Source organism: Schistocerca nitens, chromosome 8 (genome assembly GCF_023898315.1).
Source record: "Schistocerca nitens isolate TAMUIC-IGC-003100 chromosome 8, iqSchNite1.1, whole genome shotgun sequence".
NCBI classification, from domain to species: Eukaryota; Metazoa; Arthropoda; class Insecta; order Orthoptera; family Acrididae; genus Schistocerca; species Schistocerca nitens.
In genome coordinates this window covers 534,563,614-534,586,856 of record NC_064621.1, presented here as the reverse complement: position 1 = coordinate 534,586,856, position 23,243 = coordinate 534,563,614, and the positions used below count along the sequence as shown (strand labels likewise).

At 39.1% G+C, this 23,243-nt stretch overlaps 1 protein-coding gene across 3 annotated transcripts in view; it reads left to right on the top strand.

Moving 5' to 3' along the window:
* Positions 1-23,243, top strand: part of LOC126198537 (eye-specific diacylglycerol kinase) — a 679,131-nt gene that overhangs the window by 575,250 nt on the left and 80,638 nt on the right. Inside the window, exon 16 of one of the 3 annotated variants that reach the window (XM_049934937.1) lies at positions 14,790-14,831. The exons of the other annotated variants lie outside the window; for them this stretch is intronic. Within the exon in view, the coding sequence (XP_049790894.1) occupies positions 14,790-14,831 (42 nt within the window). The remainder of the gene's footprint in view (positions 1-14,789; positions 14,832-23,243) is intronic. 3 annotated transcript variants of the gene reach the window in all.

Sequence of the window (23,243 nt, the reverse complement as noted above, 5' to 3'; positions counted from 1 at the left end):
TGGAAGAGCAGGCTGCAAGTTGTTGTTTTGCTGCTGCTGGTGGTGATGGCTTCTTTCTTGTTTTGTGTTATTGAGTATGCCACTGATTTTTTTGCTCATTAAATTCCAACATTTCTGAATGTGTAACTAGGCTCAGAAACATGTATACATAATTTATGCTCCTCATAGACGTACTATTTGGTGCAGTCCAAGATACATATTATTTCAAAATTTGGAAAAAGTTTGTGGTGTTGGGCAGCTTCTTTAATTATAATACTCCACTAATGTTGGAATTTGTGTATCAAATATGCTGCTTTGTATAAGCTTTTTGTAGCTTTTCTTGTAGCTTTCTAGTTACTGGTGTTATTTATGTGTAAATGTTGAAAATTTTGTTGAGACTTGTAGTTATTTCACAGTTCATCTGCAAAGAATTACTGTGTGGAGTCAATAGCAGATGGTCTTATTCTTGCTGAGACAAATAAAATTTTAAGTGTATAGTTGTTTTTAATAAGCTCATTGTTGCTTCAGGATCATTGTATATGCTGAGAAGAGACCGTTGTAAAATCTTTTGTAATGAAAGTTATTGTCTAATAATATGGACGAATTGAAGCTTATTTTGACTGTGTGTAAACTACAGTTGTTGTTGATAAGTTAATGAAGAAGGTAGAAAAGGAATCTGTAGGATAACACTTTGCAGCTGTGATATGTATATAATATTTGCCAAGGACGATATGTTGTGAGTATAAATCAGCTTCTGTACTTCTTTTAGGCTGGTATGAAGTTCAAAAAATGTGTGGCATTCAAATGGTCCACATAGGGAGTAATTGCAAACTATTTTACACCTTTTTTGATGGAAATGTTAGTGAAATTTGATATGGGGAAGAAATAGTTTTGATCACAGTTACATTTCTGAGGAATTAATAGAATCTAAACTAAAAAATCATTAGAACCAGTAAGGACCACACTGTTTATGCTGGAAATAAATATTACAGCCATCATGTTGTATATCTTCAGATTTTATTAATGTATTATCAGTATTAGTGTGGCATTCAAACAATGATCCTGAAGTGGGTATGTAAATTATGTATGTTGTGCTTGCCAGCTTGTGTAAAATGTCTTGTTTTCTGAGAACCAGACCCATTACTGACAGTAGGGCACATTATCTTGTCTTCTGGCAGTAATTAGGTGTGTGTGTCAGCCTGGAGCTGTCATAATTATTGTTATTTATTTACTTTTAATAAAAATATGCAAATTACTTAATTTTTAGTTGATTTGTAACCAATGCATGTATTTATATTTTTAAATCAATTGAAGTGTAACTATTACAGAATGAAAATGATCTCCCATTGTCTGTAAATACACTGACGATTGCGATATATGCATATGATGTCATTTAAGCAGATAATATCATTGAAATAGACATATCTTAGTAAAGGTTTTTCACCATTCTGAATAAGAATAAAAAATACTCTTATGAATTATACGGGAAAATTAATAGCCTGCCATAAACAGTACTTTGTAGAAATATTAACATTGCTAGGAATCCATGGGCCACCCATCTGTTTATTTTCTTTTCTTTCTGATAAGCTGTTTATTTATTTTTGAACCGCACAGTTTGGCTAACTATATGTAATATAAAAACAGCAAGTATATTTGTTGTTGCTGGATATGTTATGTTGATGTGGACGACGTAAATAATGCTTATTATTCTGATTAAGTAACTTCTTGGATTTTCCATAGTAATTTACTTTTAATTATGCCAGTTACTAACTTTTCATGTTTGTTTTAATCACATTAGCAGGACTAGGCCACAGTAAGTAAACAAATTGTGATGTATGTTATCTTCTGAAAAAATAATGAAGATAACATAGATCATAGTGAATGGAAACCCTAATTACAAACTTTTGAATTAAGTCTCAATCCAAAATTTGGTATTTACATTTTCATGTTCAGTTAACTTACAGCCATAATCTCAGTACATCCTCTGCGCATACTTGCAGGTGATATCACAGCAATGATAAGTGAATGTTAGATGATATTCATAGATAAGACATTCAAAGTTTCTACCCATGATTCACTAACACATTGTACACAGATGATTCTTAACAATTTATGGGCAATAATGTACCAGTAGTGGAACTGACTGATAAAGAGATTTAAAAGGGATATTAGAAAGTTTTGTGGTTCTTCAAAGTATCACCTCTTTTAACTCAGGACTTTTTTATTTTTCACTCAAACTGGTTAAGCAAGAAAGTCTTTTGTAATTTTTGCAATATTGATGTAAGAGTTCTGAAATAAATTGCTCATTTTACGTTACCATAAATTTGTTTCTCTGAAAGCTTAATATTTCCTCGAGTTTTCAAATAAAATGTTGTGCAAAATGCAGCTTGTATGTACAAATTAAAAAATGAACCCCAACTTCAGATCTTTTAACCATTACATCAATAGGTAATAGATTGAATGAGGCAAAGTAGCTTGACATTGACAATGACAAACATGATGACAACAGTGATGAAATGTAGTTATTGCATTACTCAAAGTTTCTGCCATTTATCTGATGCCCCGACAAATAAAAGATGTTGCGATAATAGGTATTTAACAATAATTGAGCACACATACAAAAATCTTCTGGGAGCAGTATTCCTCTCTGTAAGCACCGTGATAACTTCATGTTCTGCATTATCTTCTATACATTAGCCACTATTTACATGTTGTTGTTGTTGTTGTCTTCAGTCCTGAGACTGGTTTGATGCAGCTCTCCATGCTATTCTATCCTGTGCAAGCTCCTTCATCTCCCAGTACCTACTGCAACCTACATCCCTCTGAATCTGCTTAGTGTATTCATCTCTTGGTCTCCCTCTACGATTTTTACCCTCCACGCTGCCCTCCAATGCTAAATTGGTGATCCCTTGATGCCTCAGGACATGTCCTACCAACCGATCCCTTCTTCTAATCAAGTTCAGTTATTTTGCTCCCCAAATAGCAAAACTCCTTTACTACTTTAAGTGTCTCATTTCCTAATCTAATTCCCTCAGCATCACCCGACTTAATTCGAGTACATTCCATTATCCTTGTTTTGCTTTTGTTGATGTTCATCTTATATCCTCCTTTCAAGACACTATCCATTCCATTCAACTGCTCTTCCAAGTCCTTTGCTGTCTCTGACAGAATTACAATGTCATCGGCGAACCTCAAAGTTTTTATTTCTTCTCCCTGGATTTTAATACCTACTCCAAATTTTTCTTTTGTTTCCTTTACTGCTTGCTCAATATACAGATTGAATAACATCGGGGAGAGGCTACAACCCTGTCTCACTCCCTTCCCAACCACTGCTTCCCTTTCATGCCCCTTGACTCTTATAATTGCCATCTGGTTTCTGTACAAATTGTAAATAGCTTTTCGCTCCCTGTATTTTACCCCTGCCACCTTTAGTATTTGAAAGAGAGTATTCCAGTCAACATTGTCAAAAGCTTTCTCTAAGGCTAGAAATGCTAGAAACATAGTTTTGCCTTTTCTTAGTCTTTCTTCTAAGATAAGTCGTAAGGTCAGTATTGCCTCACGTATTCCAACATTTCTACAAAATTCAAACTGATCTTCCCCGAGGTTGGCTTCTACCAGTTTTTCCATTCGTCTGTAAATAATTCGTGTTAGTATTTTGCAGCTGTGACTTATTAAACTGATAGTTCGGTAATTTTCACATCTGTCAACACCTGCTTTCTTTGGGATTGGAATTATTATATTCTTCTTGAAGTCTGAGGGTATTTCGCCTGTCTCGTACATCTTGTTCACCAGATGGTAGAGTTTTGTCATGACTGGCTCTCCCAACGCCATCAATAGTTCTAATGGAATGTTGTCTACTCCCGGGGCCTTGTTTCGGCTCAGGTCTTTCAGTGCTCTGTCAAACTCTTCACGCAGTATCATATCTCCCATTTCATCTTCATCTACATCCTCTTCCATTTCCATAATATTGTCCTCAAGTACATCGCCCTTGTATAGACCCTCTATATACTCCTTCCACCTTTCTGCTTTCCCCTCTTTGCTTAGAACTGGGTTTCCATCTGAGCTCTTGATATTCATACAAGTGGCTCTCTTTCCTCCAAAGGTTGCTCTAATTTTCCTGTAGGCTGTATCTATCTTACCCCTAGTGAGATAAGCCTCCACTTCCTTACATTTGTCCTCCAGCCATGCCTACTCAGCCATTTTGCACTTCCTGTCAATCTCATTTTTGAGACGTTTGTATTCCTTTTTGCCTGCTTCATTTACTGCATTTGTATATTTTCTCCTTTCATCAATAAAATTCAATATTTCTTCTGTTACCCAAGGATTTCTACTAGCCCTCGTCTTTTTACCTACTTGATCCTCTGCTGCCTTCACTACTTCATCCCTCAGAGCTACCCATTCGTCTTCTACTGTATTTCTTTCCCCCATTCCTGTCAATTGTTTCCTTATGCTCTCCCTGAAACTCTGTACAACCTCTGGTTTAGTCAGTTTATCCAGGTCCCATCTCCTTAAATTAGCACCTTTTTGCAATTTCTTCATTTTTAATCTACAGTTCATAACCAATAGATTGTGGTCAGAGTCCACATCTGCCCCTGGAAATGTCCTACAATTTAAAACCTGGTTCCTAAATCTCTGTCTTACCATTATATAATCTATCTGATACCTTTTAGTATCTCCAGGATTCTTCCAGGTATACAACCTTCTTTTATGATTCTTGAACCAAGTGTTAGCTATGATTAAGTTATGCTCTGTGCAGAATTCTACCAGGTGGCTTCCTCTTTTATTTCTTCCCCCCAATCCATATCTACCTACTATGTTTCCTTCTCTCCCTTTTCCTACTATTGAATTCCAGTCACCCATGACTATTAAATTTTCGTCTCCTTTCACTACCTGAATAATTTCTTTTATCTCGTCATACATTTCATCATTTTCTTCATCATCTGCAGAGCTAGTTGGCATATAAACTTGTACTACTGTAGTAGGCATGGGCTGTGTGTCTATCTTGGCCACAATAATGCGTTCACTATGCTGTTTGTAGTAGCTTACCCACACTCCTATTTTCCTATCCATTATTAAAGGTACCCCTGCATTACCCCTATTTGATTTTGTATTTATGATCCTGTATTCGCCTGACCAAAAGTCTTGTTCCTCCTGCCACCGAATTTCACTAATTCCCACTGTATCTAACTTTAACCTATCCATTTCCGTTTTTAAATTTTCTAACCTACCTGCCCGATTAAGGGATCTGACATTCCACGCTCCGATCTGTAGAATGCCAGTTTTCTTTCTCCTGATAACGACGCCCTCTTGAGTAGTCCCCGCCCGGAGATCCGAATGGGGGACTATTTCACCTCCGAAATATTTTACCCAAGAGGACACCATATCATTTAACCATACAGTAAAGCTGCATGCCCTCGGGAAAAATTACGGCTGTAGTTTCCCCTTGCTTTCAGCCATTCGCAGTACCACAACAGCAAGGCCGTTTTGGTTAATGTTACAAGGCCAGATCAGTGAATCATGCAGACTGTTGCCCCTGCAACTACTGAAAAGGCTGCTGCCCCTCTTCAGGAACCACACGTTTGTCTGGCCTCTCAACAGATACCCCTCCATTGTGGTTGCACCTACGGTACGGCTATCTGTATCGTTGAGGCACGCAAGCCTCCCCACCAACGGCAAGGTCCATGGTTCGTGGGGGGTTACATAGGAATCGTAAACTAAGTGTTGTGATCAGTTTCAGTATTACTGCCACAATAATTTATTCCTTTCCAATCAGCACTTGATATTCATGTCTTATGACACCAGCAATTACCCGAGATACAGTAGTAATGTTCTTCCTGTTGTACCACTTGACATTCTATGAATCACTGTGTGTATCCTGTATTTTAGTCCAACATCTCTCACACCTTATTCCAGCCAAGTGTCTCATTTTTATTGTACTCTTGATGTCAAAAAATATACTTCATTGTCTTAAAATTTACTGCCCAATGACAGTTGTTTCTCCAAGAAAAGGCTTTTTTTATAGTAGTGCACAAAGCATAAAACAGTGACAGTGGTAGTATATTTTATTCTGTCTTTTTTGTAACTGAAAGGAGAAACTTTTCTTTTCACCCAAAATGTAACATATCTTACGTAGTTCAGCCATACTAACTTTTGCATGTTTTTGGTTCACAGTATATATATAATTCTTCAGAATGCTCAGCACTTCATCTTATTCTTTTTGTGTGGTATACTTTGCCGAAAATCCACATTTGTTAAAGTTGAACTTCATTACTTTAATTCAGTTTTAGGTGAACTGTGTATTATATTGACTAACTGTTACCATTAGTGGGTTGTTTGGCTGAAGGTTATTGGGGTTGCTGCTTTTCTTCCTCGAGTTGCTACATATATTTTGAATTTAATTATTTTTTCCTGAGAAGCTTCATTGTTCAGCATCGCAGGAGGAAGGGGGGGGGGGTAGGTACATAAGTTTTTACACATACTGTGGATATTCAGAAATGGGTATGAAAAAAATGTATGACAGAATATACTCTGTGAAATAACTAAATCGTGTAATATGGTGCGGGTGGTTCTGTACAATTTCATATAGCTTTGATATGGCAGTGTATTAAGATCTGGGGTGACCAAACATACAGTGTGCAATTTCATTGTCTATGTCAGTGTGGAGAGATGAAACTGTGATTCCATGAACAGAGATGAGGTCTTATTAGTCTGGGAACCAGCAAAGACAGTGAAGAACTATACTGTCTTGTATTGATTATTCCTACCTTACAATGTGTATGGTGTTTTGCTCAGTTGTGTTGAAAGATGGTGATGGGGCTTGGTAGGAAATTATATGCACATGCTCAGCTCAACGTTTGTTCCTCTATGAATATGCTTGTGAAACATTCATGTAAATGTGTTGCTTCCATTGACACACACCAATGTGATTACTGTATTTGTCTCTTGTCTGCATCTACCACTCTTTTGAAAAACTGTGCTGATGGTTCATTATTTCTCTACAGTGACACCAGTTGTGATACACCTTAACTAGCCAACTCTCAGAAAATCATACAAGTATCTCCATTTTCCAGCTGGAGGCTCCAGACCTCTGAATCCTCACCTTGTAGCTGATTTGCCATTTGTCAAATGCGAACAAATTGTTTAACTTATTTCATAGTTCCTTCATTCTCAAACATTCAGCATGGACAAAATTTTTTCTACTGAGTTGCAAAACCACTTATTGTGTATGTATTATGGTTATTAGAGGAATGTACCAGTTAGTAAGGTGGTCAGAATTGTGTGATTCCTTTGTATATAGGAATGGTGCAGGAAATAAGTGCTGTGTCAATAATACCAGATATGTTTATTTTGTAAATAAAAACCACCTTTTCTTGCTGCAGTGTATTTTATTTCTACCAGATGCATTTTGCCTTTTACTTTAAGGCATCTTCAGTGGAGTGGTTTTTGATGTGTGTGGTTGGCATCTGTGTTTCCTCTCATCTGGTCACCTGGAAGTCACACAGTAACTTCACTTATGAAACATAAGAATGTTTTTCATGTTTTCAACTTTTTCTTCAAAATTTTCATATTGTTTTGGAGCACTAGTTGTATGTATTTGATTGAAAACTGTGATTTAAAGATGTAACTACTGTGAGTTCATGGAGACAAACAAACCAAACAAGATGAGGCATTTAGGGAAACAATATGAAAATTTTGAAAAAAAAAAAAAAGTTGAAAACTTGAAAAACGTGCTTATGTTTCGTTAGTGAAGTTATAGTGTGACTTCCATGTGAACAGATGAGAGGAAATGCAGATGCCAACCTAAAATGTGAGTAACTATCCCACTGAAGGTACCTTAAAGTGGAAGGCAAAATTGTCTGGGAGAAACAAAATACATTGCAACAAGAAAGGGCAGTTTTTAATTACAAAACAAATATTTCTGTGCTTGGTGCACATGATGGCCACGCAAACAAACTTGTTGACACCAGATATTTTCTAATGAATATTTAAGACTATGGAGCTGGAACTATGACTGTTATGTAATTTCTGCCAGTGCTATCACCATTCCCCTCTCAAATAGCACATGGGAAAAAAGAACACCTAAGTCTTTCCGTGCAAGCTCAGATTTCTGTTATTCTGTTTCAATGCTCATTTGTCCTTGTGTATGTGGGAGTGGTCATGATATTTTGGCATTCAGAGGAGAAAGTTGATGATTGATATTAACCCTGCAGTAGTTGCACCATGTTTAGTACCGTTAATAGTTGCTGCGGAATGTCAATCCGCATGCCGATAAATACAGATATATAAGTAAAAATCAACAAAGTAATTGAGAATATGCAGTTTACTGCATTTGATTTTAATGTGCTAAGTACATACCTTTTCTAATGCTTTAAATTCTGTCCAGTTCCACTGAAATGATAAGTTTCCCTGTTCCACTGAAATTCTAAGTTTCCAAATATGTTACATTACTTATTTGTGCATATGAAAAAGATGTATAATAATATTGTAAACAGGATGAAAGGCACACATTGATTACAACAGTTTTTCAGTTTACACATTTCAGTCACAGTTTTCGGTTTTTAAACATTCTGAACAAATAACACTTGCATGTTCCAAACACAGATATTTACTACATTTGCAGCAGCTCCATCCGGTAGGTCCATTCTTTCTGCTGTCACAGTATGCACAATTCCCTCACTGTCTGTTAGGATGTTGTTGACAGGCCTTGCTTTCACTTCAGTTTGGAAAATTTCACAAATCCATATAGGAATATTAGACAATATGTTACTCAAGGCAGCCAGGACTCGCATGTGTTCTGTAACAAGCTCATGAGAGAAATGGTGCAGAAAATTCCTTCGTGGAGTCCAGCTGGCCGGGTTGGTAGCAGCATGAATCACTAAAGGATTGATGCCTCCAACATTGAGTAACGAATAAAATATGACCATAGGTCATTGGCAACTGTGTCTTGTGCAATTGTAGACACCACACAACTTGTCGCATGTGTTTGTGCCGTCTTTCATCTTATTATACGTGACTATCATTTCTGCTTTGCCTGTCTCTTTGTCAATACTGTCATCATGGTGAAGACTGGATACCAGTACAACGTTTCTGCCTTTCTTAGGAATATATGATACAGGAGTGCAAGATTTTTCTGAAGGAAAATGTATTTGAACCCACTTCATGCTTACTGGGCTTCATGGATTTCAGTGGCAATTCCTTTTTGTTTTTTTTGTATGGTTCGTAATAAAGTTAGCCAAAAATTGTTTTTCAGTGTTTCAGCCAACTGACGACAGGTAACCAGTTATCCAGTGTGATATTCCTGCCAATTCCTCTGATGGAGATACACAGTCTTTGAACTACAGCTGCTGGAGTATTACTTACATAATATTGCCCTTCTGGTTGTGTTCCAACATGCACTTCCATATCAATAATATAATACACACAATGTATACACTCCGGGACAACTAGAAAAAAACATGGGAATCTTTTCATTCAGGAGAAAACTGGGAAAAAGCCTGGAATTTTTTAGAATTCCGGGAATTTTTCGGTGTTCTAGTTTTCAGTTAACTTTTTGTAATTTTGGCTGGTAAGAACTGATACTCTAATGTCTGTCAAGAGCAAAATGTGTCAAAGGCTTTAGGACGAAGACTGTGCAATACTTCATAACAACAAACTGCTTACGATGAGTGTGATGTCACAATTGTTTGCATTAGGTTCGTTTGAACATTTTCCAGTGGGCTCATGTGCATGCGTAGTTGAGTCATGTATGAGCAGTACCTTCTCCTGCTTCTGGCTACTTGAAGTATGGCTGTTAGTGATTTTGCTGTTTCCTCATCATTTCAAGCTCTCATGTCAAATGAAAATAAAACGGATTTCTGTGGCTGGGAGCTATCAAGTAAATTAAAATACATTCACATAATTACGGAAGGTAAAATTGTTATTAGTTTGTTTTCTGATTTTATTTTATTTCCATGTTTTTGGCTGTGAAGCATTAAGTGCCTTGCAGAACAATGAAGTCATTTTTGTTGGTTTGCTAAAGACATTTGGCTTTTATTAATCTTTTCTGCAGAGGCAGTCAGTTTATATGAAATGAAGTGTTTCACTGCAATGTTAACTAGTTTCAACTGTTCGCTGAATTTCGCATCCATGTTTTCATCTTCTGGCACATGTGGAATTATTTTGTAATAAAGAACATAACATGAGATAATACAATAGTGGTACCCCAAGAAAATTTACATCCAAAAAACCACACTGAGAAGCTTAATATCAGGTTGGGGCCTACTTCATTGCGAATCTGGACATACGAATGTTCACCTTAAGCCGAATTATGCATTTTTGTGTCAGTTAAAAGAAAAGAGCCTGCGGTCACTAATTAGTGACTGAGGGCTGTTTTCTTTTAATTGTAAATATTCATGGTCTCTGAATGTGCAGCCATGTACAGAATTTTGCATTTTAGTATGTTTTGGCCAAATTCTGATGCTCTTGGAGTAGCCTCTGGTGTCCTGTTTCTTTTATGACGTAATGTAAGTTTGTACAAACATACCAGCTTCCTAGGCCATTGTAGCTGTGCCCACACAGTAACACTTGTTTTCTGATGCTTGTTGGCAGTTGCTGAAACGAGTGTGTTTCTAACAGGTCACAGTAAAGTATTACGAATGGTGGTTTGAGAAGCATTAGTTTCAAAGTAAATTTCCTTTTATGCAAGATGAATTATTGTTATAACTTCAAGTTTAACAAATATATTTCAAGGAAGATGCAATACATGAAAGTCACAGATCAAGTAAACAGAGGAAGATGTGTGTACACCTTAACAGTCAAATCATAACTGAGTCCGAGTCTAGCGGCTGCTGGCTGGCTGGCTGCTTAGATGGTGCTGCTGCTGCATGGCTGGCAGAAAGCGCCGCGTGTAGAGGACGCGCGTAACTGCGCGGCGGCACTTTGAAAGATTGGCGAGTCACAACAATTATGTTACCTGTGAGAATGTTGGGTGAATTTCTTAAGTCACAGAGCATTCAACTCTCATTTAAAACTTAACACTTTGAGAACCAGCTGCTTAGAAGAATTTCGAGCCCAGAAGACCAGACGTTTATTCATTTTTTAAAATTTTCCTGGCACATTTATGTGATATTTATCTTAAAGTGTAACACACATAAAAAATGACCAATATTATATGTGAACTATATGTGCACTATTTATAGTAATTTAAAGTGTAAACTTTTCCTATTTGTGTTCTCACTACTTAACAGTGATATTGCTGTTGACTGACTACATCACGTGGCCTAAGCTCTTGAATAACTGCTGTCATCGGCTCGCATAACATTAGCTATGATTGGCCTACAATGGCACATCGCAATCTTGATTTCTATGCTTCAGAAACTAATGTGCTGTGTTTGGTGGAATTTGAATTTATACTTTGCAGTGTTCTCTCCCTCCCCCTTAAAGTGCCAGAAAGTTCCAGTGTATAAAACCTTAACCATTCATAGGATTAATAAATTTTACAGTCCTGAGGGAAAATATACTGTCACTTAACATGGAAAAAGTGTGTTTTCATGGGGGAAAAAGTGCATTTTTAACTGGGAAATCCTGGAAAAGCCCAGGATTTTTACTCCTTGCCCTAGTATACACCCTGAGTACATAATGGCGTCACAAAGAGCAAATATTTTTATTCTTTATTTGTTCAGCTTTCTGTGTATGTACTGTCTAATCTGACAGCTGCCTCAAAATACCTCTAACTTCTTGTTGATTGTGAGGTACTCGAGGGGAGTGTACACTGGTTTGCAGTTCTGGACAAAAATGTCAAAAATATTTATTTGAGTTTACTTATCATATTTCAGTCTTTCTTCTCTTGTCAACTTTTTGTCAAATCGCAGATATCTGAGGAGGATGCAAAATCTAGGCAGTGACATGGTGAGGCCAAAAATTTGTACCATCAGTCTTCCATAGATCATCTGCACTTAGATGGTTAGCCTTTATCATTCCAGCCAAATACAGTAAAAGTATTAGAGCTTGAATTTCACTTGCACTCTTAGCATTGCAGTCCATGTCTGCGGAAAATTTACCTCTCTGGGACTCGATAAACAGGTTCGTGTTTTCTGCTATTTTGCTGACAATACCATCAGTAAAAAAGTGCTTCCAAATTTCATTTGACCTTTTCAGATGTTGTAGAGTGGGCTTTATGCCATGAAGATGGATTATTATATTTTCAGACCTGGTTCTGACAGTTTTTGGAGGTACCTGTTTATTACATTTCATAACCTGATGTTGGGCCATTTTTGATATTGTCTACAGCATCTTCACAATCAGACACCTCTTGTTCTGTATCAGAATTTTCAGGTTACTCTTCTACCTCATCTACATTTTCTTCACATTCGTCATCAAAGTCACCTTCATGATCACTCCCTGCCAAAGCCTCAGCAAGTAACTTTCTGATTCTTTCAGACTCCCTTTCATATGCATCCATTCTTCAAAGAAAAAATATAAATAAAATAACTAACTAACCTGAACCTAACTAAACAGCATAACTAATAGAAGATAACACTGCAATAATAAGAAACTCCTGAGAATTGATAATAATATGGAAATAATGGGTTACCTTTTACTGTTACTCCTGAAACCAACACCACAAATTACACAGAACACCATTGTTCACATGGGACTGTGAGTTCGCAATTGTTGACCATTCTACCACCACTGTTCCAGTCCAAATAAAACGGAGTAACGTAGGACTGCTGATTGTAGGAAGATACACGAGTCATGTGATTCGTACGTCCAATGGGATTAAAAGAAAAGAAAAAAATTCATCTGTACAGAATGTCAGTCCGCACACAACTACTGCATGCTTAAGTGAAAATACCTCACTACAACAAAATATGTCTTTCGTTGTAATGTTTGCCACCGCAACATGCTTATCATGCCTATGACATATTATCCCCACGAGCTGCCTTTCTTTAAATATTTTCAAGGTCTTCTGTCAGTCCTGTGTGATAAAGATCCCATACCATGCAGCAGCACTCCAGAAGACAGACAAGTGCAGTATAGACAGTTTCTTTGCTAGATGTGTTGCTACATCGCCTAAGTGATTTGCAAATAAAATGCAATCATTGGTTTGCCTTCCCCCAACATTTTCTGTGTGATGGTTCCAATTAAGTGTATCATGGTTGTAAGTCCTCGGTATTCAGTTGAATCAACAGCCTTAAAATTTTTGTGATTTACCATGTAACGGAAATTTAACTTTTTTTGAGGGGTTCATACTTGTTATTGGTTATGGTCAATTGCCACTTTTTGCATAATGCAAGTAACTTGCCCAAATTATTGTGCAACTCGTTTTGATCTTCTGATGACTTACTAGATGGTAAATAAGAGCATCATTTGCTATCAAGCTAAGAGAGTTGCTCAGATTGTCTCCTAAATTGTTATTGTAGATTAAGAACAGCAGAGGACTTGTGAGAACTGCTGACAGGAAATTGCAAATTGTCAAATAACTGATTTGGTACTCTGTTGCTAGACAATTTGATTAGAAGCTGCTTATGAGGAATAGTGCCAAAAGATTTCTGGAACTATAGAAGTTTATACCAAACTTGAGACTGCCCATTGATAGCATGATTGCCTCACGTAAATTTAGATTAAGTTGAAACTTCTTGGCAGATTGAAACTGTGTGCCAGACCGAGACTCGGACTTCAGACCTTTGCCTTTCACGGGCAAGTGCTCTACTGAATTTGAGTCTTAGTCCAGCACACAGTTTTAATCTACCAGGAAGTTTCATATCAGCGCACACTCAGCTACAGAGTGAAAATGCAATTCTGGAAACATCCCCCAGGCTGTGGCTAAGTCTTGTCTCCACAGTATCCTTTCTTCCAGGAGTGCTAGTTCTTCAATGTATGCAGGAGAGCTTCTGTGAAGTTAGGAGAAGAGGTACTGGCGGAATGAAAGCTGTGAGGACAGGTTGTGAGTCGTGCTGGGGTAGCTCAGTTGGTAGAGCACTTGCCTGTGAAAGGCAAAGGCCCAGAGCTTGAGTCTTAGGTCCGGCACACAGTTTTAATCTACCAGGAAGTTTCATATCAGCGCACACTCCACTACAGAGTGAAAATGTCATTCTGGAAAGAGCAAGTTGTTTGACAAGAACTATGTTTTCTGATTCTGTGATGGTTATGTGGGTAAATAATTTTCTATAGTAAATGTTCCAAATTTCTGCTACAAATCGGTGTCAGTGATATGGGTCTACAGTTTAGAGGATTACTTCTGTCTCCTTTGACTGCAAAGCTGAAACTAATGGAAGATGATTTTTTTCCACAGTCTGAATAATGATGGTCTGAATTCTTTTTGCAATAAATTCTTTCCAGAGTCATATTGATTGTTTTGTGGGGAGACATGATGTTGAGATGAGCTTTTTATTTTGGAAGTAAAATTAGAATTAAAATTAAAATCAGAATCATTCTAGTTTGGACATAAGCTCAGAAAAGAGGAGTATGGTGGATGGCAAAAATAGATCAACTGTGACTATTTCTAGAGAACCATCTTCTGCCTTGGAGCTCTAATGTAACACACATTAAAAAGTTTTATAGGAAGATATAATGCCACATTTGTAACTGTAACATACATATCTGTGAAAACAACAATATGGTGTTATGTATTGTGTGTGTTATTCGTCACTCACTTGCATGACAATTATTCACTCTTTTCATTTTTGTATATTTTAAAAATGCTTTCTCTTCAGCATACTGTGAGATTGTAACTTGCATGCTAACTTTTTGACAATTTTGATAATTAATTATTGAAGATTTTCAGTGCATGCCATTTTAATCTGATAATACTGTTATAATTTGCATGCCAGCATTCATGATAGACTTTTTGGATTAAATTTTGCTTCCTTTGGGTAAGTGTTTTATAAGAAATTAGAAGCTGATTTTCTGAGTTAACATTATCCACTTAAAATTGCTCATTACAGTGTAGTCAGAATTGTAGGTATTTCTTTTATTGCCTTGTTATAAAATAACAAATAAAATTATTAGAAAGTGATAAAAATATGTGACAAACTTTGTTGTATTTAACTAGAAGTAATATTTTTGCTTCCAAATATACTTGACATGTCAGCACTCCAAAAAGTAACTCCTTGGTTCCTGAAGTGTTTACTGTTTCAAGTGGAAACTATTTTTTAAGTAGTTGTAGTTATTCATTCTTCTGAAACCCCATTCAGTAACGCATGCTTGGAGGTCCCAGGATTGTGGTTTGTCATCTTCTTTGTAGCAGCGCAGCATCCTTTTGCTCTCATTCACATTGCTGTCAAAATTTCACTAGTGTATGTCTGCAATAGGACAGAGCTGTGACAAAGTTAGAAGTTTCAACTAATAGTTTAAGGACAGACTACAGCTCACTTTGTGTTGACTGGTGGACAACTACTTAAAAAGCAGTGGTGACTGTTTCACAGCTTTTGAATTTTCACTCTTTGTTGTTGTGTGGATGTATGCACTACACACATTGTAGTCTGTATTTGATCAAACACATGGCTTAATGTTAATTTTCTGGCCTTGTTTCTCTTGTTCTTTCATTTCCTTATTCCTTTCCTTTCATTTTCATTTCATTTATTTATTTTCTTACATGTTTTTCATACTTCTTTCCTATTTTTCCTGCACATAATTTCATCTCCTTATTGGCTCAGTTATGACATCTCCCTGCTAATCTTGACTTGGTTACTACAATTTCTAAGTTACCATGTTTAAAATCCCATCTGTTATTAACAATCCATTTTTCTCTTTTGACTGTAGAAGGACCCCCTGATTCCAACTAAAGTAATTTAATGTTGTTCTCCATGGTTTTTCTGTGATGGCTCTTGGCAAAAAGATTTTCTCTGCCTACATATTAATATTTAGAATCTGAATTGTGATGTATGAAAACAATGGAAGTTCAGTGGGAACCCGAGGGCAAAGAATAGCTGAGACAGACATAATCCAGATAGATTTACATAACGAATGAAATAATTGTTTGTGGCTACTGATTGATAAGAGAGGTATTTTTGATGTGTGTAGGTACAGCCTTGCGGTGTTGCCACCTCACTGCAGTGACACAGGTGGAACATGCTACATATGATGCCTACAGAAGACTCGGTTACCTATTTCCGTCTTGATACTTTTAGGGTGGGCATGGTAGAGTCATTGGCATGTTTCCCAATGCTAAAAGTGAAGGGTTCACTCACCAGTCAATAACGTTTAAATTCAGATTCAAATAATCTGACTAATGTTTCAGCAATGAAAACAATTTATAAATTTGTACTAAGGTTAAGTACAACAATAAATTCAACTTTAGAATATGAAATGTAGTGATTTTGTTTAACTTCTATCTCTGCAATATTACTAAAAATATATTTTTACATATTAGTGCTGAAATTCAACAAGTCATTGTTGCAAAATACTGAAACAAATTATTTACTGATGAATGCCATTGAGTTTCAGAGAAATGTAGGAATTCATGAGGCTGATCCTATGACTTACTTTAGAGTATAGACTGAAGAGAGGCAAACCTACATTTATAGCATTTTTGGATTTAGAGAATGCTTTTTTGACTGTGTTGACTAGAATACACACTTTGAAATTATGAAGTTAGCAATGGTAAAACACAGAGTGTGAAAATTTATCTACGATTTGTGCAGAAACCATGCTGCAATCGTAAGAGTTGAAGGTTGTGAAATTGAGGCAATTGCTGAGAAATGAGTGTGACAAAGTTGTAACCTTTCTCCGGTGTCAGTCAATATGTACTTAGAGCAAGCAGTAAAGGAAACCAAGGAGAAATTTGGGGAGGCAGTTAAACCTCAGGGAGAAGTAATAAAAAGTAGAAGTTTGCCAGTGACACTGTAATTCAATCAGCAATGATAAAGGACTTGGAAAAGCAGTTGAGCAGAATAGATAGTGTTGTGAAAAGAGTTTATGAGGTGGATGTCAACAAAAGTAAAACAAGATTATTGGAATGTAGTTGAATTAAATCAGGTGATGCTGAGTATATTAAATGAAGAAATGAGATGCTAAAAGTAGTAAATGAGCTTCCAATCTTAAATAACAAAATCTTCAGACCAGTTAGTTAGGTTTCAAAATGTTATCAAATAGTACTTCAGTTATTAAGTTATGAAAGAATGAAGCAAGGAAAGATAGTCCTTTCTTGTAAAGTGGTGTGAATCCAGTTACTGCCAATAGCCATACAAAAAGTAAGTAATGACAGCACTGTTAACTTTTATAACCCCAAGTCCACTTGTCAATAAGAATGCTGGGTAAGAGAACTCACAGTGTCTGAGAAGGAAGGCATGGAACAAAAGGTTCTGGAAACAGACAGCACTTTCATTATTTGTTTAGTATCTGCAGGAGGAATGAAAATGCTGCTGCTTAACACTGTCAGTGCAAGTACTTATTGGGCCGACAGTGGCTTGGTGACAGGGGAATAGAACCTGGAAGAGAAATGTACCTGCTGTGTGAATTGCTCTGAGAGATGCAGTGCTTCCGAACTTGCCTAAAAACATGTACAGAAATCTGCTCGGCAGGCAGCTGGTGTGGATGGCTGACAGTACATGACAACACTTGACACAAAGTTTAAGGTGAGGTCTGCAGCATGTTAACTCCACATGAGCACTGGCTTGCTCTGTTTACTGCTACTTGTAAGTAAACACTTCCATCAGCTGGTCTGCCCATATGACATGACACATGTGCCTTCCATTGCAGGTTTCAGGCTCCCACAACAAAAATTCACTACCATTATTGGACACGAGGGAAGGATCTCTCGATGGCAGAAGTAACTGACTATGATCAAACAATGGTAGTTGATGACTTGAGGGACAGCTTGGCGATGTGCAGGAAATTCAGCAGCATATTGGCCACCAACAACCATGTGTTGCCCAAAAATGGACTTGTGAAGGTGCCCTGTATCTTCTCCCCTTTTCCTTTTGGGAAAGGCCAAGGTGAGATCTGGCATGGTGGTGCAACCTGGTTCCATGCATAGACACCAAAAACATATACCTGATATTCAGTGTCACAATCAATCATCAGCCAGTAAATGTGATGTCGCATCAGTGAGTTCATCTGAGTCATACCCCAGTGTGACACATGTGAGGATGCATCACAGAGGAGAAAAAATGTGCACCACACTTGATCCACACCTAAAGAAGCATGCTCTGACCGATCCATCTGGACTGCTGAAACGCTTCTCTGGAATGGTGGGTCAGCAGGTGTTGTGGTTGAAACCTTATGTGCTGACGATGGAAAATCCAACAGGATTTACTGAAAGGCACTAGCCACAATAGTGCATCAGTATTGGCACTCTGGGCAGTGGAGCAGTAACAAATGTCATAACTGTAGTTACTGAGAAAGAGGGACTCGCCACCATAACTGGTGGGCTGTCATGTCCTGGAAATCAATAGTTTGTGATCAGCGATGAGGAGGAACATCTGCCCATACAGGAAGAGATGAAATTTTTTAACCCCGAAAGTAATAGCTAACAGTTCCTTTTCCCTATGTGAATAATTATGTTGCCCAGAGGAAAGTGTCTTCCAGGACCGTCCAGGTTCCAGTAGGATAGGACACCACCAATGTCATGCTGGGATGCAGCACAGACCAGGGTTAAAGGTTTATATGGCATGAAGGACACCAGATACGGAGCAGAGCATGAACGTTGTTTGAGAGACTGAAAAGCCCATTGGCACTTCGCAGACTAGACAGACTTAATGCCATTCCAGTGAAGCTGGTTAAGAGGCTGGCAGATGTGTATGTCCTGGAGAATGAACTGAGCACAATAAGAAATCTTACTAAAAAAAGACTGGTGCTCCTTCAGGTGCTCCTTCAGGTGCTGATAGGTGGACAGTGGCCTTGATGTGCTCATCATTGGGGACAAGAGCATCTTTACTAAGCACATGACCCAAAAAATTTATCCTCTGGGAGATAACAGCAGTTCTCCAGCCTGCAACGAGTGCTATTCTCCAGGAGGCACTTGAAAACAGATTGAGGGTTTAGTAAATTCTCCTTCCTAATAGGGCACGACACAGATGTCATCAGGGTAATTGACACTGATCCAGACACTGTTGGTAAATTCCAGGTGCAGATGAGATTCCAAAAGGTAAGCAGTTAAACTGGTTTAGACCAAAGGGGGTGTCAAGGACCAGGAAAGTCCAAGAAATGGCATCCAGTAAGCATTGTGCAAGTCAATGCTGGAAAAATACTGGCCACCATGCCAGCTTTGCCAGTGACTCCACCCGCCACAGAATGGAATACGAATCCACTACACATTGCACATTGACAGTCTGTTTAAACTTTTTGCAAAGGAGCATAGCACCATCAGGTTCCTGAATCGCACTCAAAGGGGTGACTTAGCAAATAAGAAGAAATGATATCCTGATCCTGCCAACTTTGCAACTCAGACTTTACGTTGTTGTGTGTGGTGAAGGGAATGGGGCAGGGGCGACAAAGAGTATGTACCACTGATGGCTAGACAAACATGTGCCCCAAAATGTTCTGTCCATCTGAGGTATTCTCAAACAGTGTGCTGTTTGACTGCAGTAAGGAGTCCAAACTTGAAAAGGAATTAATTGAGACACTAAATGCAAAACTTGAAAAAGTACCAAGCCCAAAGATATTCTGCACCAATGGTGAATTGACCACTAACAGCGAAAGTTGCCATTCCATGTTCTTGTAACTCTCGGAGATGGAGAATTGCCCTCGCAAGGAAATACATTGTTTTACTTTCAGACACAACATGATGGAGTGGCCATTGCAACTCTGGGCACCCCAAGAAGTCATAAATATTTAGATTAATGAGGCTGACTGACGCTCCATGTGTACTTCGAATTTGACCATGTGCCCTTCCACTATCGATGTCAGAAAAATACACTGGGGCTGCATGTGCGGGGTGGCTGAGACAGCCCCAGAGTCCAGGGAAAACACCGGGATGTCCCACAACTGAAACGTGGCCCGCCCACAGTCACAAACAGCTGCTAAAGCCCTAACTTATGGCAAACCGTACGTATGGCCTCCACGTGCAGGCATCTCGGTGTACGTGCAAAAAATGACAATCAGGTGCAGGAACAGGTATCATACAGGCAGATCCTTCGACTTTGTGAAGGGCTGTCACTCTGCAGCCACAGCTGGGTACTGGCGTTATCTTCTTGGCCAACATCAGCATGCCTGTAACAGTTGAGTTCATTATTGGTTAGTGTCCGATAGGTCACATACTGTGTAGTGTAGGCTGTTTGTTTATGCATTAATGTGCAAGTTTATTGGCTTCCCTGCTGTTGCCTGTTGGTCGCCTGTGATAGCAGCTCTCATATCCAGTCAGTAGTGCTGATGTGCATAGACTCGCCAATGTTGTCACTTGTGAGTGTGCTTTAGCTTGCCGTAGGTGGTTAGGCCCTAGCTAGCAGTGTCTTTGGTCACTTATGCTTCCACCTAAGCTTGTGATCAATGTTTCCCAGAGTAAGGATGAAAGGATTGTTCGAGTGTCCCAAGTTCCTGTATAGTCATGTGGTGAGTTTTTTTGATACTCTCCTTGAGGGTTCAAGGCAGTATTCATTGTTAAGGTCATCAGTGCGAGAGTAGTGTGAAGAATTGCTGATGATACATGGCATTTTGTTATGTGTGAACTGCAGATGACACAGGCGTGTGGGAGCTCTATATCCCTAGATGGGAGCTGCATACATCATCAGAGGACTGATCATCGTCATGTATATACCTTCCTATCTAATGTACTTTCCCTGTTTGAGCTTTATGTGCACTCTGTTGGCAACGTATTCTGTGAGCTACCCCCCCCCCCCCCCCCCCCCCCACACACACACACACACGTCCCCCCTCCCTGCCCGCGATGTAAATTTCTGGTCCAGCCAGACACTGAGGTATCTAACTTTCTTGCAGAAATGATTGGCGTGCATGTAGCATTATGTCTCTACAGTGTTGATGTTTGCTTCACAGTAATTTTGGTCTGTGTTGCAACAGAACCACTTTGCACTCAATGCTTATTTTAATATGCCACTGTTTGAACCAAGTCTTGACAGTTCTGAGTGTTGTCTGTAATCATGAATTTATGTTTGATGGTTTCCAGTCTTACTCAAGGATGGCTGTGTCTTCCATTTAGATGGCTAATGTCGCGTTTTGTGTTTCTGGGAGATCATTAATGTAGAGTTTGAAAATCATGACCCCCAGCATGCATCCCTGGGGTACTCCAGCTTGAATACCATTTCGTGTCAACTGTTTGGCCTGTTGGTGAGATATTAGTGTATGAGACTTACGAGCCTGTCAGGGAAACTAGCATCGCTTAGTTTACATATGGGGCCGTTGTGCCAAAGATGGTCAAAAGCGTTTTCAATGTCCAGGAACACAGGCCCTGTGGCTTTGTTCGTATTGTAGCCATGTGTTATATGTTTAACTGCGTGGAGGGTTTGTTGTGTTGAGTGGGGATTCCTAAAGGTGAATTACTCCAGCCTCAGGGTGTCGTTGATGATGCTGCTAACTTACCTAACCCTTGCACGATCTGTTGCAGATAACAAGCAGTCCACTACTGCTCTTACTAACCGACACGAGTATCGAGGATTTTTTTTTTTTGTCTTGGCTCTTACCTTGGCACTTTTTTTCCTCTACCCTTCAAACTGCTACCCTTCATTCAATTTTTGACTCAATCTATCTTCAGATGAGCACATACTAATGGTTAATCATAACCGGATGTACGCAAATGCTACAGTACCCACATCCTGCAAAGACCTCACTTAGTGAACACTTACCCCTATGCAGAGATGGCAGTAGACCTTTGGTGTTGGCCATGGTGTGGGCATGGAGGGCTTCACCCTTTATATAGGACCACTGGGTCACCCAACTAGCAGAAGGAGAATGATGCTGAGGACCCAAAAATTACTGTGGACATTACTTAAAACACTGCGAGTGATGTGAACCCACTGAGCTCAGTGCACGCAAGACAGACAGCACTGCAACACTGTTACACCAGAATCATCAACATGTGACTCGGTGCGAGGCGAGGCCACCTGCAGTATACCATGGGACACTGGAGGATGTTGACCATGTTCACCTAATTGAGCCACATGCCAATCATTAGAAAGGAAGTCTCTAGCCGCCGCCATAAGCTGATACGATTCCACAATGTGGGCTATGTGAGCTAAAGAAGGGTCAAACGGGGTCAATCTCTAGTCTGAACCTTGTGGTCAGGAGCTAACCAGAGAATCACATTTCCTGAATTAGCGAGTCTGTGTAAGAAGTAGCATATTTGGGACACTCGAAATGACACGCCAGAGGCCTTGCAAATCGGTGATTCAGGATGCGTGCAACTGCCCAGGAAACTTGTGATGTTGGTTAAACTGCAACCGTGCAACCATTACATGGGTTTGATGGCCGAAATACTGTGAAAGCTACATCAAAGAGAAGCTTCTTGGGCTCAGTGAAAGGCTTCAAACATTTGACAACTTCATATTAACCCATGCTGCTGGACAACAACAAGCCAAAATAATCAGCCTGATTGATACTGCACCCTACTGGACACTGAAGCAGCAGCTGGCGCTGGTAATTCTCCCACCTTTCTGTAGACTCATCAGTACTGGCAGATGATGGTAGGGCAACGAAGAATACTGCCCAGTGATAATGTGACCCCCACCAGCAAGGGCATGGTGCGAAGCAAGTCCACATTCTGGGTTATCAGTTATCTGCTCCTGTTGCCATTTCTGCTGCTGCTCCTTCTGTAGGCACAACTGTTCCTGCCTCTGCTAGCATTGCAGAGGCTGGTTCCATGGTAGGCCAAAGTGAGCACTATAAAAATAGGGAAAGAGTAAAAAAGAGGGACGTCACACGTAAGAACATCCTTTGTTGCCACTTTAGTATTTGCAGAAGACACTACAACATTAGTACTAAGTACAGGCCAACAGTAGTTCAGTAGCAGTCTCAGAACAGAACCCCATGAGAGGAGTGGACTTACCACGTGAATTGATCTGTGGGAAGCAGAGAATCTGAACCCACGTAAATACGTGTACGCAGTATACTCATCTTACAACTGGACCTGTGCCAACTCATCTGCCTACATAGTAATGTCTGCTGGTGGGGATACTAAAATTTGTTTTTGTATATATTTCAGCAGTATTCTCTGGCTGGCGGTGATAGAGAGCACTGGGTGCACCCGACTGCAAATTGTTGCACATGTCAGCACCAATGACACCTGCCGTCTGGGTTCAGAGGTCATCCTCAGTTCGTACAGGTGGTTGGCGGAATTGGTGAAGGCGGAAAGCCTCGCTCGCGGGGTGGAATCAGAGCTAACTATTTGTAGTAGC